At 40.0% G+C, this 17,136-nt stretch overlaps 1 protein-coding gene across 1 annotated transcript in view; it reads right to left on the bottom strand.

The window, feature by feature from the left end:
• Positions 1 to 1,510: 1,510 nt before the first annotated feature.
• The window catches only part of itga1 (integrin, alpha 1), a 64,775-nt gene continuing 49,149 nt past the window's right edge, over positions 1,511 to 17,136 (bottom strand). The window contains exons 10-30 of the mRNA XM_085414166.1: positions 16,625 to 16,698; positions 15,200 to 15,347; positions 13,545 to 13,690; positions 12,379 to 12,519; positions 12,034 to 12,285; positions 11,702 to 11,832; positions 10,836 to 11,011; positions 10,584 to 10,735; positions 8,522 to 8,629; positions 7,434 to 7,513; positions 6,951 to 7,074; positions 6,784 to 6,864; positions 6,605 to 6,681; positions 6,340 to 6,438; positions 5,265 to 5,367; positions 5,024 to 5,137; positions 4,843 to 4,944; positions 4,658 to 4,765; positions 4,378 to 4,476; positions 4,147 to 4,260; positions 1,511 to 3,518 (exon numbers count right to left, since the gene is read on the bottom strand). Coding sequence (XP_085270292.1) covers positions 3,462 to 3,518; positions 4,147 to 4,260; positions 4,378 to 4,476; positions 4,658 to 4,765; positions 4,843 to 4,944; positions 5,024 to 5,137; positions 5,265 to 5,367; positions 6,340 to 6,438; positions 6,605 to 6,681; positions 6,784 to 6,864; positions 6,951 to 7,074; positions 7,434 to 7,513; positions 8,522 to 8,629; positions 10,584 to 10,735; positions 10,836 to 11,011; positions 11,702 to 11,832; positions 12,034 to 12,285; positions 12,379 to 12,519; positions 13,545 to 13,690; positions 15,200 to 15,347; positions 16,625 to 16,698 — 2,486 coding nt within the window. The 3' untranslated portion in view covers positions 1,511 to 3,461. The remainder of the gene's footprint in view (positions 3,519 to 4,146; positions 4,261 to 4,377; positions 4,477 to 4,657; positions 4,766 to 4,842; positions 4,945 to 5,023; positions 5,138 to 5,264; positions 5,368 to 6,339; positions 6,439 to 6,604; positions 6,682 to 6,783; positions 6,865 to 6,950; positions 7,075 to 7,433; positions 7,514 to 8,521; positions 8,630 to 10,583; positions 10,736 to 10,835; positions 11,012 to 11,701; positions 11,833 to 12,033; positions 12,286 to 12,378; positions 12,520 to 13,544; positions 13,691 to 15,199; positions 15,348 to 16,624; positions 16,699 to 17,136) is intronic.

Below are 17,136 nucleotides of genomic sequence, written 5' to 3'. Positions count from 1 at the left end.
AATTTGTTTTGTCACAGCAGGAAGTGGACAGTGCAAGAGTTATGAGGCAAAAATTAGAATACAATAAGAATAAATACAGTACACAACTGTACAGAATAGAATAAAATAAAATACTATATACAGTAGAATAAAATAAAATAAATATACAATAAGATAAAAATAGAATACAAATACAAATACTATATACAACTGAGTAAAAATACAACGATGAAAGAAAGGATTATTGCACTTAGTGTTATTGCATATGTATGGATGTGTGTGCTTGATCAGTTAAAGTCTTTATTATGGAGTCTGACAGCAGTGGGGAGGAAAGACCTGCGAAATCTCTCCGTCCCACACCGTGGGTGCCGCAGTCTCCCACTGAAGGAGCTGCTCAGTGCTGTCACAGTCTGCTGCATGGGGTGGGAGATGTTGTCCATCAGGGATGACAGCTTAGCCGCCGTTCTCCTGTCACTCACCACCTCCACTGGGTCCAGAGGGCATCCTAGAACAGAGCTGGCCCTTCGGATCACCCTGTTTACCATCAAAAGGCACTCAGAAACTAGGGCAAACTGTCACGGGAAGCGGTCTGGCAGACCCAAAGCCACAACTGAATCAGAGGATGAGTTTCTGAGAGTTAACAGCTTGTGTGATACTGCCTATCATCACAGGACAACAGCTTCAAGCACAGCTTAATAGTGGTGATAGTAAGCAAGCCTGCGTTTCACCTGTGAAGACAAGACTTCAAGCTGCAGGTTTGACAGGACGAGTTGCAGCACGAAAGCCACTGCTAACACGTCAGAATAACACAAAGAGGGTTGGGCCATGAAACACCGCCGTTGGACTACTGAAGACTGGAAGAAGGTATCATGTTCATCACGTTCATCCAGTCACATGGTACGAACTGAAATTAACCCACAGGTTATGTATTTATGCATGAAGACATGCTTGAGACCACCTGAAGTTTGAGGTTGGCATGGTTGATAGTGTTGGTCTAAGTATTTTAGAAACTGATGATGTGAAAGTTTACTGGGATTTTTCTGCAAACACCTCTAAGGTTTACACAGAATCATCATAAAAAGAGAAGATAACCATTGAGTGGCAGTTCTCTGGATGATGAATGTATAACCAGACTGCTTTGAGATGATGGATCCATCTGGCCTTGTGTCAAAAGTTCTGGTTGCTGGTGGTAAAATGGTGTGGAGGATAATTTCTTGGCACACTTTGGGACCTTCAGTACCAACGAATCATCATTTATACACCACAGCTACCTGAGTATTGTTGCTACCCATCTTCTGATGGCTGCTTCCAACAGGATAACACCATCTGGCAAATCTCAAATCATTCTTGAACATAATAGCGAGTTCACAGTGCTCAAATCGCATCCATAATCTCCAGATCTCAATCAGTAGAGCACCTTTGGGATGTGGTTAATGACAGATTGGGAGCAGTGTATTAAACAGATCACAGTTCTGATGCGTGCTTTGTCTGAACAAAATGCAAGAGAAATGGTGATGTTCTTTATAAAAATTATTTATTTTTTTGTACATCAGATTCAGTTCATATATCTGTGCTAATGAGGACACATACACTCTGACAAACCAGTGCATTACAGTGAAGATTTCACAGCAGTGTAGAAGGCTGGGCTGGAGCTCACTTTGCTTGCTACAGTTCCTCGGAGTTGTGATCTGTAAGTAAGCTCTGACTGAACAAAGAGAGGTGAACTCCACCCTCGTGCGTGAACCCAACGTGGCCACACAATCCAAAAATTGCCTAACAGCTACACATTCTCTATATACAATTTATTACATGTGCTTTAATGTCACCAGTGGAGTGAGAGCTGAGGAGTATTAAGAAACAGAAGAGCTGCCTCTTATTGTTGCTTATTTCCCTCAGCATTAAGACATAGTTATGAGGGGAAAACGCTACAAAAAGAGGCTAGAATATGTTTCTCCTCAATTCAGATTATAATCTCTTCTAAAATATCGGGCAGCTGTGCAAACTTTGGAAACAAAAAGGTACAAATAAGGTACTTTAAAGCAAGAGAAAGCCTAGAGTGTGCTATGCTTTGTGCACACTACAGCCACCAGAGAATCCCTTTACAACACAGAGGAAACTAGTGAACAGTTGGACATATATTTCTAAACTGGATGATTATTAAGTTCCTATTTTGCAAGTTAAAAGGAAATCAAAGTATCTGCTGTGATATCTCAGCCTCGGCATTCAGAACACAGTCATTCAACAGGTTCGAAATATCATTTTCAATCAAATGAAACCAAAATAGTGGATACAAACCCTCGTCTTTATATATATATATATTTCACTACGGAGTAATTATACTTTCAATACTTTTAATCAAAAAATACCATTATTTACATATCTGCATACATCTTAGCACTGAAAATGTGACAAAAGCCATATCATTTTCTCGAGTGTAAATTGTGTATATTTATGTCATTATTCATGATATTTGTAGCACCTGAGCAAAATCATTTCTCTGACCACCGATCTGAAAACCCCCCAAAAAACAAACAAACATTAAATTAAATCCAAACACGATCCTGTACATGTTAAGCTTTACATTTGTGACCAGATATATTTACAGTACAATCAAAGATTTGGATTTTGAGGACGCGGCAGTCTGTATCTCCATGGTAACCGAGGTGATGACAGATTAATTACAGACTGCAACTTTTCTTAAGTAAAAAAATAACAATTGCATTCAGGTTTTGGTCTTTAACAAACATTTTGACATTAAAAATGTGCCATTTTATACTGTTTAAATTCAGCAAGAACAACAACTACTTAATACCTAATACAGTGTTTCAAAAACCTAATCAAGCAAAAGAGTTTCACACAAAGGTGTAAGCTATCAGACAGACTGGTCCAACACACGGAAAGTTCACATATTGTCTCAGAAGCGTGCATAAAAGTAGCAACTTTGGATCCTCATTGTGAAAAAACCTGAGTACTTTTTTTGCCTCTAAAGCTGGAGTGCAGCTGCAGGAGCTCTGAAGCCTTTGGATTTCTGCTGTATGTCACAGAGTTAGTTGGTTAGATGGTGCTTTTTTGGCCAACTTGGTGCCTTGCAAGTGATGGTCTCCTCCGTCCCGCCTCTGGCTCCTCTTCTTGAACTGCTTGATGGGACTTGATGCGTACTGTTACTGTTTGTTGGTCATGTTGAACAAATAGCATGTGCAAATACTTCTGTATAGTCAGTGTGTCCGTCTCCGCGTGTGAGCCAGTTTCATTTCGGCTCCAGTGTTATAATCTAGCGCTTGGAAAATCAAAGAGTTTAGAAGTATTTGCAAGCTTTACCTGATACATGCCAGTGCAGGAATCAGTGAAGATAATGCTGTTTGTGTTGTTTTGTTTTCCAGGCAGTCAATCTGTCACAGCACTAATATCAGTGGGTCTTATGGCGTTTCCTATGTCTGTCTGTTAGTTTGTAGGTCCTGATGGTGGGTGGCTGTTTGGATACGTCACTCTGCCTCTTCCTCCTTTGGATAGTCCCTGGATTTTCTCTTGAAAAAGCCAAACTGGAAGAGCAGAAAAGTGAGTCACAAAACCACTTAAAACAGAAAAGGATACTTTGACATTTTTGGACATATGCTTATTAGCTTTCTTGCTGAGAGTTTCTGTCATCATCTGTCTTAAAATCAGGATTAAAGCATAAACTTTACATAAACCATCTTGTGGTTACCACGATTTTCCCTGCTAGCGCTATGGCCGTACATGTTTTGGCTTTTTGGAGCCAGAAGTGATGATCTTGAGACAAAAGTTTTATCAGCTAACAATATAAAGCCCAAACACACATAGCCATTTGAAACACTTAAGTTTTTTAGGCATCCATCCATTCTCTTTCACTTATCCAATTCAGGGTCCAGGGGGGTTGACAGGAGCCTATCCCAGGGTGAGAGTCGGGGTACATCCGATGGTACAGGGCTAACAGAGACAACCATTCACACACCTATAGGCAATTTATAATCCTCAATTAACCTAATCCTGCTAATTGCATGTTTTCGGACTTTGCAGGTACTCTGGAGAGAAGCCACCACTGTGACGTAGCAAGCTAACCACTATTCCACCACAATTCTTTTGAGTGTGCTCTGCAGTGACAAGATGTCACACGGTCACAATGATTTGAAATAGTTTGCAGAATATTACCTTCCACAGAATGAAGATAACGAGTGCTAAGATGAGCAGTCCTATCAGGATACTGACGATAATGATCCAGAACGGGATTCCTCTGACAGTATCTTTGGAAACCTGGATACTGACCTGTTTAGAGGAAAAATACAGTACATACTCTAAATATGCACATATATGTAAACATACATAAGCATTTAATGATAATGAGATGTCACATGCTTACTATACCAGAACCTTCTGACTTACACTTCTGGTCATGTCGTTGCTGTTCACTTCAAACACGTCCTCCTGCTTCCTGATGTCCAAAGTCCCGTTCACCACCAAGTATAGACCGGAAAACTCGCTCTGTAAAGATAGATATTTAAGTATTTTATTTCCTTTCTGTCCATCAATCAGACAGCTGTCAGCCTGCTTTTTTTCCAATACTATATTGTATTTAATATTTATCGCAACCCATGAGAAAGAGCTGGTCAGAGAGAGCCAGACAAGCCAAAAGCACCCAGCGACGTCGCATCTCAAAACGTACCTCGATAAACGTAGGTTTCCACAATCTGAACGCCACGTTGAGCTGAGCGATCTTTTGGCCTTCAGAAATCGAGCAGTTAAACGATTCAAACTTTGTGTGGCTGTCTTGCTGCAGAGGAAATTAAACACGTAAGACGGGTGCAGGAAGAGTTCAGCGATCTGTAGAACACGAATGTCATCACTCACCAGCAGGTAGTTACTGAGCGTCTCTTTTTCCACTTTCACCTCTTTAACCTCTGAGGAGTTAATTTTAAAAAGATCGATCTGTCCTTTTGTGTCACACATCATCTGCAGAGTAGGGAGAAAACGAAACGGACGTTGGTCTGTTTCTTCGCATACGCTTGCATATCCATGGAAGCACACTTACATTTGAGTAGGTGACGTGCGTCAGGTACAGTAACGTGTTCTTCCTCGGAGACTCAAAAGGATATTTCACTTCAAGGCCAAGGGTTGGAGTCACCCCGTCATGTAACTTTTCCACCTGAGGACATGTGAGACACAGAAAAGGAGTGGAATTCATATTACCGACACCCTGTGCCACATGTGAGCTAGAAGTTCTGTGCTTGTATTATAAATCATCCAAAATGATCACTGCGTGCAGATGTTACCGTGTAGGTGATGTTGACCTCTTCTCCAATCATACTGATGTCACTGAATTTCGAGGGGTACTTATCCTCTTGTGTTATTTCAATGTGGTTGTTCAAAGGCGACCTGAAAGGGACATCCTTTTTACATCCTTCACTTCTCAATCAGAGCTTCAGACGCAAAATGATGTGTCTAATAAAGTTATAGGAAATAGAACCAAAAGTCTAAAAAAAGTACACTCTTGAGGTCTTCCTAATTCCTTACAGTCCAACTTCACTAATGCTGAATAAGCCATCAGTCTATGTGCATTAACTTTACCTGCATTAACATATTTAGGCCACTTGCTGGCAGCACAAGATGCAAACAAAGGCAAATATCACCTTCCAAACATTTTGAAAGGATGTCAATACAACATTCATTCTTCTTTTAACCCCATTTTACAGCCTGAAAAAGGTCAAGGGTCAAACTATGTGTGAGAAACCCTAAATAACCTTAAAGTAAAAGCAATTAATGAATTCCACTGACTTTATTAATCAATAAATGTTTTGTTTTTTTGTTTATTCTTCTTATTACTTAGTAAATAAAAGCTGCTATATTAGACCACGATTCTGCCACACCTGTCCTACATTACCAGCAGTGGTAATTACCAAAATCATGTTTCTATAGTGGTTAATCCAGCAGTATCGATCAGCTTTTAAATCTAAATGACATTTTTAATACTAAAATATAATAATTGTTGTCGTTCATGAATTGAAAATGAGTTTGAGTGGTTGAATGTTATGTGTTTATACATTTCCATATACAATCACATCATTCACAATCCCCAGACTACAAATCCAGATGACGGTGCCGTTATCGTTACGTGCATGTTGGCGTGAATCGTAAGCTCCTGGCTTGGTTAACAAGGAGGGAAACACAGCACAATGACTGACTCGGTTGTGGTACTAACACCTTTTTATTCCAATATAAAAGGAAATGCTAATATTATTATTATCATCATCAATAATATTGGAAACTTTTACTTGTCTGGCTAAAAAAAAGAAAAGAAAAGTGAATAATGTAGCTTTAATGCAAAGGTGTCGATTCACAGCTACTCACTTTACATCTACTTTGAACGTGAGTCCAAGTTCATACTTGACAGGGATGGAGATAGTCGCTCTGTTGTCGTGCATGGTAGAGAAATCTTCTTCATTGTCACTACAAAAATACAATTTACATGCATACGTAAAATTAACAGAACATCCATCCACCATTTTGGACAATTAATCACAGAAATAAGCAGAAACAAATCTTTTTCATCCTTTTTTCCAGAATTATTATTATTATCCTGATGATGTGCAGAAAGATGGAGGGATCCTCTCACCTTGTAGCTGTCACGGTGAACTCAATTTCCTTCTGAAAATATTTGAGATTCACCTCAAATTTCACTGTTATTGTTTCCTGTGGATTTGACATCAAACCATAGGTTTAGTGAGCAGAGGTAAAGAAATATTGTACAGGTAAGATGTTTTACAGATCCTGCACAAGGCAGATGAAACTAACCTCTTCGTTGTTTCCCAAGAAGGGGTACCCCACCTCAATGCTCACTTCGGTGTCATTTACAGTGGTCGTCTTTGTATCTGGCTGAAGAGTTGTAGTCACAGAATTACACGCATTGCTTCAGTCCGTAAAGTCAAGTAGCGCAGAGAGAGGAGGGAAAGGGTTCTTACCTCTACGTTCACAAAGTTGATGTTTTGTGTAAAGTTGATTTTCACGTTGGTGTTATAAGCTTTGTCTTTGAGGTTTTTAACGGTGATATTCAAATAAATGATTTCCTTTTCTTTGATCAATTTACTGGAGAAGTACATAAAAAATAAAAAGTCAGAACGGTTGGATGCGATGCACACACATCAACACAAGGGTGCAGTCATACTCTGGATACTCTGGACTCGGCTGAATGACTCCAAAACTACGACTTACAACACATCAAGTAACAACTCTGATATGAGAAAGAAATAGTACAGAATAACATTCAAGAAAAATATATATGTGTATAAATATACACAAACCCATTTCTGAAAAAGCTGCAATTCATTTAAATTCCTGTATTTAACTGAAACCGGTGCAAACACGGAAACAAATGCTCAAACTAAGATCTGTCATGCTCGTTTTTGGTTTTATAACAACGATATAATAATAATAATTCCACTAACCTTTGCTCATCACATTTAGCCTTCAGGGAGAGGTCAGGAATGCACGTCTGAGTTTTGTTTCCACAGTCCATTAAAGTAATCTACAAGACATTTTTAAGAAAATAACAAATTAAATATTTCCAAAAGCTGCATTTTTACTTGGCCTTGCAGAATGATGCTTGTACGAGTTCAAGATCTGTACATACAAGATGACTGCGTGACTTCACAACTACTTTGCAAGCCAATCGTGGTAAAGACTCAAACTCTCATAGCCTCATATTGAAGTATGAATATACTCAGTCCAGTAGATAACTTGTGAAATTAGCAATAAGAATGAAAATAAGCTGCATGTTTGTTTGCACCCCTGAGAAGACGTGTTCCTTTAGATGACCTTCATTTCCTTTGCCTTTCCCCCCTGAGAGTGTTTCAGGCTCACAGTCGCATTTGTTCCCATTCCTAATAGTCTCCCACTGGACTGATAAGATCAACAGTATCTTCTCTCCCAAAAAGGATGGGATTGGAATATCATTTGCAGTGCAATGTCAAAAGAAAAACACTTCCGTTTGATAACTTCCTCTTCTCTGGGTGTTTGTCCCCTTCTCTTCCTGTCAATAACAATAACAGGAGAGGTCCCCGTGACGCAGCATGAGGGGAGACGGGATCTGCAACATATGTGGTTGTGCGTTTACGTGTGAGCAAAGATAACAATGCGACTAATGCGTACGGGCTTTAAATGCATTTTCTAGTGCATGCTGAAGCTGAATCCTCCTGTGATGTTTCCCAGCTTTGTCGGGAAACATCACGCACTCCAACCAATAATCTGGGAACCCTCTTGTTAGAGGAAATATGCATGTGGGGGTGTGGGAAGATGGTCCTGGCTGCTGGTGCTGAAGCACTAATGGGGGCTGAAACTGAAGGATGGTAGTCAGCTGTTGCAGAAGCTAATGCACTGTATCAGCAGCCAGAAAAGAAAACCCGTGTCCTCGCTACGGGATTATAAAGACAGACCGGGGTCAAATTCTTCCTGTCTGCAACTTTAAATGTTCTGCTTAGTGTAACTAGTCGATTATTTTACTAAAAGAAACCATAAGTGATATAAGTGGTCTTACATTGGCATTGATGGATTTGGGAAGACTTTCATCCAGCACAGGACCTTCTTCATCAGCTTTTCCGAACTCCACAGACACAGTCAGAGGTCCTCGGAAGTCTAGCCGTTCCTGGGATAGCGGACGATGAGGCAAAGCAGGGAGGAAAATAAAAGGCAGAGGGAGAAAAAAAGTGAAGAACAATGGAGGACTTTAAGGTCAAAATTCACTGGCTGCTTTCTGACGCTGAAGCTTTGCTGCATCAACTGCAAACTGATTCTTTCAAAACAAATGTGGTAAAATGGTGAGTTGAACACTGAGCTGTGTAATGATATGAGGAATGCTTTCTTGGCACAGTTCACTCCCTTCAAGTCAATCACAGCTTAGATTGCACAGCATATCTGAGTACTGCACCTGACCTTTGTCACCCCCTTTTAGACACTATTTAAGGTCATCTAGTGGCTACTTCCATAATGCCCCTGTTTTGATTCTCTGGAAGAATTGAAGGCGTTTTCAGAGCAAATGAAGTCTCCAGTGTTGCTGTGCAGTCCTTGATAAAGTGTTTGCCGAGTCTATTTGCAACACTTTGCTGGAAAACCATTCAGCATTTCACTTTAAGCCAGGGGTGGGCAACTCCAGGCCTCCAGGGCCAGTGTCCTGCAGGTTTTAGATTTCACCCTGGGTCAACACACCTGAATCACAGGATATGTTGAGGAGGTCATTTAGCCATTTAAATCAGCTGTGTTGGATCAAAGACACATCTAAAACCTGAAGGACACCAGCCCTCGAGGCCTGGAGTCACTCACCCCTGCTTTAAGCTAAAAGAAATGTCAAACGGATGGTAGAGCAAAGGTCAGAGGTATTTGGATTGGTCCTCTGGGGATTATAAGAGTCAGCGTAAACTTTTGCTCCTGTCCATTTAGGAGATGTTGAGGCAGTGTTTTCACTGGTTAAAAGAAAGCATCATCATGGTGGTAGCAAAGTCCTTCATCAAAGCCGCCAAAAAAGCAACACTCGCTAGCGCCACGGACGTCAGGACAGACACAGGTTTGTGACAGTCTCTGCTACTGAGAAAAAAAGCAATTTACCAAAGTAACTGAGATTTATTTGTGTTTGTGCGATTGTGCAAAGCCTTCATATGATGGACACACGCAGATCCAGTTTGAAAGAGGTGTGTCACATTGAGGCGCTGCCTATGATGAAGTCCTTCTTGAGACCGTTCCAAATGCTGATTAAAACTCAAAGGACGCTGATGAAGAGCTTTTAACATGAAAGTGCCGCATTTACAATCAGCAACACTGAACTGCACAGACTGTGCCTGTTGCTTAAACAATTAGAAACCACACTGTTTATATTTTTCAGAATTTCAGTCACTGATATTAACTTTATTTGTATTTTAACTGATGCTTTAGCAGAGACAAATATAGACGCGACGCTTCTTCCGTGCTTGTTAAATTCTCGACCTCTGCCTGAGGACAAGTGGGAAGTCTCTGGTCTGACTTGCACACTTGAACAGAGCAGGTATTCATACTCAACATACATAATAACAACAGCTGTTTCCAACGATTAGCTCCTCTTTCCTTCACTAAAGGGTTAGCCAGTCAGAGAAATCCATGGCTGGCACGAATTCCAGGAAGCAGAAGCTGCCCAAGAAGACGCTTGGTTTTAAAGTAGGTGGTACAGCAAAGGTTTAAAAGCTTTTAGCAGTTACAGGTAAAAGTAGTCAATGGATCACTACCTAATTCACCTTCTAATTCACTCTAATCACTGTTTCATCCTCACTCCTTTCTCTAAGTGTCTCCAGATAATTTATCGGCCAGTGCGGCACAAGGTTTAAACGGAGCATGCTTTGATCAGGACGGGGTCTGTTTCATGTTAGGTCTTCCTGCTCTGCATAGGACAGCTTTACCCTCCCTCCTCTCTGGCTAACAGCCCTAAAACACCATTAACATTTCCAGGAAGCCCTGAATATAACTTTCACTAATGAGCAGCGCAGCAACAAAAGGAATCCACTTGAATGTTGTGTTTAGTAAATGCAGACTGAAAATAAAGTCAGACTTTGTACAGGTAAGAAAACACAACTTGCCGACATCATGAAGGTTTTCTCCATGCATTCTTTCGTTCCGTCCATGATGGTGAACTTCTGTGTAGTCCTGCGGTCATTTTTTAAATCTTTGCTAATAAATGAGGCCCTGGATGTGGCACGCAGACTGTCCAGTGTTATAGTATAGGTCATATCTACAAGACACAAGAAGTTTGTTTTTTTTTAATGTGGTTATAAAGAAGAAAAATAAGGGAGAAAAATTGCAGAATCAAGTTGGTTTGTTACATGACTCACTTGCAGTTGTTTTTACAGTCGGCTGGTTGGATTTGACTCTGTAGGTAAAGCACAAGTTGGTCTTCGCACAAATAGATTTCCTATTGCCGTGTTCACACTGGTGCTCAATCTGCTGGAGGTTGACTTTAGAGGGGTTGAAAGTCATGCTGGCATGCAGCTCTGCAACATCTCTGGACCTGGTAACACAAATGAAATGCATTAACTACTAGAATACAAAGCACGCGGGAATAGTGCGTGTGCAGTTCAAGCACTGCACATCCTGCACACAGTACTGCAACGAACCACAAAGTAGTACGTTATAGCAGCACGTTAAATAGATGATGTCACTGATGCAGTCAGAGTAGAATAAATAAGTTTTCACAAAGGAAGGAACTAATGCATCTTGAGAATAAAACTTGGCTTCAGTTCTCGGCATCCAAATGTTAAGCTTTCTAAAACAGAGCCAGCAGTCCTGGAGGAAGAGCCTGCCTGCTGCCAAATCCTTTTTAAACTCTAAGTCACTTGGGAAATGGAGTTTTCACACAGCCTAGTCGAAGCTCTGTCAGTAGAAGTTGTGGGAGAAAGTCTGCCTTGGAGGTTAAATCATGCTGTTGGCTTCAAAACTTTGTGGGCTGAGGATGTATGCTGCTCTCCAACTGTGAAGTAAGTTGCGGGGGCTTTTAAAAGAGAAATCACGAGGAGGTTGATGGTCACCAGCCTACAACCCCAGTGGGACATGCACAGCTGTCTAAACCCTGATTAATGCAATGGAAAGTGGACATGTATGCTGTCTCTGGGCTGCAGCGCTGCTGCTGCTGTTAACGATTGAAGTGGAATGTGTGGTTTTTGCAGTGAATGTTTGTATGTGAGGATGGGCCACGACTCACCAGAACAGCGAGGCCCCTCCCAGACCTCCTATAGTGATATCAGTGATTCCATCTCCATTTAGATCCATGACTCCATGTATGGACTGACCAAAGAATTTCACCTTTTCGCCATCGCCACCTGCAGGAATATGCTGAGGACACAGCAACAAACAAAGCAGGGGATATTGAGGCAAAACTGCAGTTAATTTAAATCCATTGTGGTTATAATGGTGATGCTAACTTGGGTAAACAGTATTTGCACAGAGTGGAAGCATCTGTAGCCTTATCTAAAGTATACTGTAATGAAAACAACAACAACAGATCTTTCAGTATTATAAATTCCATCTTCTCACCTGTACAAATTTCTTTTTGAGTGATTTCTGGTCTCCGTGATAGATGTAGACAGCCCCTCTGTGGTCATTTTCAAAAGGCGCACCAATCGCCACATCATTATACCCATCAAGGTTAAGATCTGTCACTGCTGCAATGGCTGTACCAAACCGGGCGCCGCACGGCTCATTTTTATTGGTGCAGCCGGCTGATTGGAGCGTACAGCAGGACTGATTAATAGGCTTTAAAGTATACTCATGCTTAAATTTGTTATTCTGTAACGGAGGAAAAACAAAAAAAGCTCTTTTATTTTGTGACTTTTAGCAGACGTCTGGCAAAAGTTATCCGACTGAACTAATTTTCTGTACCTTGAGCCTGTAGACGTAGACTCGTCCCTGCTCATCTTTTTCTGGGCCCATGTACATTGGAGCTCCAACCAACAGCAGGTCAGTCAAGGAATCCTTATCCACGTCAACAGTCTGAAGGACGCTGCCAAAGTAGGAACCAATCTGCGCAAAGCCCCAAATCATCTTTCAGTGTTTACTCCACTGAATTCATTCAACTTGCACATTATATGCAGTAAGCAGTGAACCCAGAGAGCCCACATTAAGCCACAGACTAATATAATATAAACTAATATAGCTGAATGCTCACAAAGAATTTGGTGCATCTTGTCCTGAATATATAAGACATAAATATGCACACATTTACAGGCATAGTCATCAATATTTATATTATTGTGCTTTTATGTATTTATTTACTATTTATTGATATATTGTAAGCTATCTAAGGAGCTGGGAAAGAAAAGCGTCTGGACTTCTTTAAGTTGCTTGAAGACGTTTCACCTCTCATCCGAGAAGCTTCTTCAGTTCAAAACTGAAGAAGCTTCTCGTATGAGAGGTTGTTATATTACTGTTTAGTGTGTCTATATTAAATATGTTGCACATCACTTGTTTTGGGGGGTTTTTTTGCATTATTTTATTTGTGTTTGAATCAGGCTGATGACTTGTCATACAGGCACATTTTGTAGCCATATTTTAAAAACTGCTCCTTTATAGCGCACTATGGACTAAACATAGTGTTGCTTGTGTTATTGGGCACTTCCTTTTGCCAGGAACGAATGGCCTGGAGCCACTTACTGATCATCTGCCCAACCAGTCCTTGGAGTTCTCTCATTGGCCAATATCCATGTGGATGTGTTGCTGGATTTTCTAAAAAAAAACCCTTTTCAGACTTTTTCCTCTACTGCGAGCTCAGCAGATGTAAATGAAGCTATTGTTTCTATAAATAATGGCTTATGTGAATGATGTGTTTTTACAGTGGCTCTGATATGTAAAACACAACAGCGGACAAGGTGTGTTTTCTATTAATTACTGTGTTTTGCATCTTTCCCTTTCTTTTATTATTTTCCTTAAAGACACATGTGTAATTAGCTTAAGATAGAAACTGCGAGTTACCATCTTTAAGCTTCTCACATCTCCAGTGCAAAAGCGCCCTGAGGAACTGAGGCTAGCCAAGCCTGCCAAAGACTCACCTGTTCTCCTTTCAGTATCTGCGAGATGACGATTCTGTTGTTTTCATCGAGTCGGTAGATAACAACGCGGCCGGTGTGGTTGTACCGCGGTGCACCTGTGATGTACAGCTCTCCCTCAGACGTGGATGCTGACTGCACATCATACCCTGCGGAGAGTGCATTTACAAGCACGTTTTTTCAATCCAAACAGTACGAACCTTCAGGAGTGTCACAAAAGTATCTGCGATTTACGATTTCTCTAGAAAAAAAATGCACCCTCGCTCTGTTTATGGGATATTTTTAATGCCTCCTCTGGCAGCTGTTTACTTCTGCGTGTGAGAAGGAAACTGTAAAACACTGGAAAGGAACACACACCCACTTAGAAAAGCGCACCGCAGCTCTGCGTGCTGTAGCCTGAGCATTCGGAACGAGCATGTGCCAACAGCTGAGTTTATAGTGTGTGAGCTACCAGCGCTCCATCTAATGACATGTTGATTAAATAACTTGATACTAAGATACCACGGCTGCTTTACGAGCCATAAAAGGCATCAGCATGGAGCGACGAGCCTGTGTATTATTATTTATGTGACACAGAGAACAGAATCTGCTTTCGAAGTCAGACAAATGACGTACCTATTTTCCCCCTCACAGCAGAAACTTCCATATTTATTCTGCAACTTAATTTTACATCAGAAACACTTAGATCAGATCTAGGTTGGTGGAACAAAAAAAGGTGTGTATTCCATGTATTTTAATTCAACGTGCTAATTTTTTTTTAGCTTTAACTTGCTTAAGATTGATATACTTTAAGAAATTATTAACATATATAATCTAAATAAATAAAGCGTACAGTCAAAGAAGAGGAGAAAACAGGAAGACTGTTAATCAGGCAGTTATAAACATGAAGCAAAAATATTTTTGTAAACTGAAATACATGAAACCAAAGTTTATTCATCAAATTAATTAATTGCTAAAGTCATTTTTTAAATTTTATTTATTTATCATGACTTCATGTAATTCTTCAGACTCCCCAAATGCAATAAACAGAAGTATACACATACACGGCTAGTCCTGATTCTCCATATTAAGGGAAAACAGAGAATGTAAGCCTTTTTACTTTTAGGCTGCTTTAAATGAGATTATATCCAACAAACACAGCTAGTACTTAAAGTGGCCTGTGGAGCTTTATAGCAAAGTAGGCCTGGATATTTAGATGGTAATAAAAGCATCATAAAAAGCAGCAGCAGTAGCATTAAAACTATTCATAAATTTGGTTCCATAATTGACATAAATACATATGAGAAGCCAAAGGTACATATTATAAATAGCCTCCTGAGTAGATTTACATTTTTTTGCACTGTATTAGTAATGTTGTTAGAATATTTTATTCCTAACAAACTCTGACCCCTTCATTTTTAAGGCTAAATATGTATAATAGGTAAACATGTTAAACATGTTTCACCAAAAAACATTTAAACAAAGTCTCTTTTATAGTAAAGGCTGCTATTTTGCATCTAACAGCACTAACGGGTAATGTAAGTACACAAGAGCAAGTGTTGTGCAGAGGAACTCACTTAAAGGTCAGTTATTATATATTTTTTTAATCCATGAAGACTTTAAATTTATATATCAGTGACATTTAAAGGAACTATAAATTTTATTAAGTTTCCACTCACCGAGGTACGCGGCCAGCCTTTCATTCCTAGCCTCTTTCAGTGGGTCAAAGAAAGCATCTTTCCCTGGAACCACGTCTCCTCCAGGAGTGTACATTACCACTGTCCCGTTCCATTCATAAGCTCCCACTGCTCCCAGTAACACACCTTCCTAAGGGAGACAACAGACAAATATGTGGTGGAAAAAATAACCCAATCCTTTATTTAAGCAAAACAGTGGCTCCATAGTGTAGTGGTTTACACATCTACACTAACAAGCAAAATATCCCTATAGAAATTTTACTTTGAGGTAGACTCTGCATTTCATATACACTACTTAGCCCCTCAAATGTAGTGGTGGTAAGCAGCAGCAGAGTGCAAGCATCACAAAGTTATATTTAAGTTCTGCACTTGTGTGAATGCTCTTCATCAGAGACCTTCAGGATCCCAAACAATCAAAGTTGCACCGCTGATGGGTGCTTTTCACAACTTTCTGTTATTATAGTTTTTTGGAATCTGTTTGGTAGCAATATTATGCAAAAGTAATAATAAAAAAAAAAAAGAAAAAAAAAATGATACTATGGCACAAATCCAGATTACTTTATTTTTAAATGTAAGAAAGAGCACTGACTTTGGCATACGACTGTGGCCTTTAAGTGCACATTAAGTGCAACTTAAAAGTACAGCTATTGATCCCATAATAAAATAACAAGCATATACGGTATATTATTTCAAGTGAATATATCTATCGCTCTTTTTTGTCCAGAGGCAGCACAGTTAAGTAATAGGAATGGGAGGGGTTGCAACAGGACATGACATCTTTCATTAGCCACAACAAAGTGCGTCGAGTGGCTCTTTCCCACTAATGACTGCTAAAGTGTGGCGTCACATGTTTAGGATTCAGTACTATGACTCAGCTTAGGAGCCAATTCAGAGTAAGAGAGAGTCAGAGGAGATAAGAGCAGGAGGAGGAACATAAAAAAGGGGCGTTTTTTTTTTATTACATGCAGGAAATAGATACTGAATTTATCCAATCAGCCTTCTGACTCAACATCCCTTACAGACTTTTCTGCTGTGTACATCTTTCATTTGCTTTCCGACTCACATGGCAGTGAGCAATTCTCAAGTTTCCCAAAATTAACCCACAGAGCTGAATCACCAAACAGCTGTAGATGGACCAGAGATAACAATGCGGTATTGTGTCGGGATGAGTTCAGCAGTTAACTTCCTTGCTGATGAATCCATGTCCGTGCAAACAGTTCACTTTGATTCCACAGATAGAGCAACTTATCACTGCTGTGATCTCAAAATATGATTCATCCTTCAGCCATTTGGTGCGGTCTGGGTGCAATAAGTGATTTAGCAGGACCCAACTATTCCTCTGTAAACAATCTATTTGGTAGCAGTTTGGTGTATTAATCACACGTAAACAGTTGGACTGAAACTTACGTTTGAGGTGTGAGCACTAAACCCAGTTTGGGACATCTCCATCTGAATGGGGGAAGTGGAATTTCCACTTGTAGCTGAAGAAAGGGAAATTTCCGTTTAGCTACATGTACATAAACCACAGATAATCACATGTTGTCAAATCTGTTTTTACTTCGAAACATATAAAGAATATGGGTCTGAAACTTAAATATGGGTATCGTTTGAAATTTAGGGAAATATTTGTCTGTGACAGAACTGAAGTAATATCTTATGTTAGCTTAACATGAAGAGGAAGATAATCAAAACGATGGGCATTAATACCGTTTCCATGTGTGCCATTTAATTATTTCTAAAATGAATGTGACCAGTGAGGGGTGGGTCTGACTGTGAAATGCTAACGACTCATCAATCAGAAGTTGATAGCCAGTAAACATACCTTTTTCAACACACCCTGAAATGATGAACTGAGCCCACAAAGTCATTTATAGATGTCTGTGTCAACACGTGTTTGCTCATAGGGGGTTCATATGATT

Source organism: Rhamphochromis longiceps, linkage group LG7, assembly GCF_057381845.1.
Source record: "Rhamphochromis longiceps isolate RC_006_pf linkage group LG7, R_longiceps_female_GT1.1, whole genome shotgun sequence".
Classification (NCBI taxonomy): Eukaryota; Metazoa; Chordata; class Actinopteri; order Cichliformes; family Cichlidae; genus Rhamphochromis; species Rhamphochromis longiceps.
This window is presented reverse-complemented; position numbering and strand designations above follow the sequence as displayed.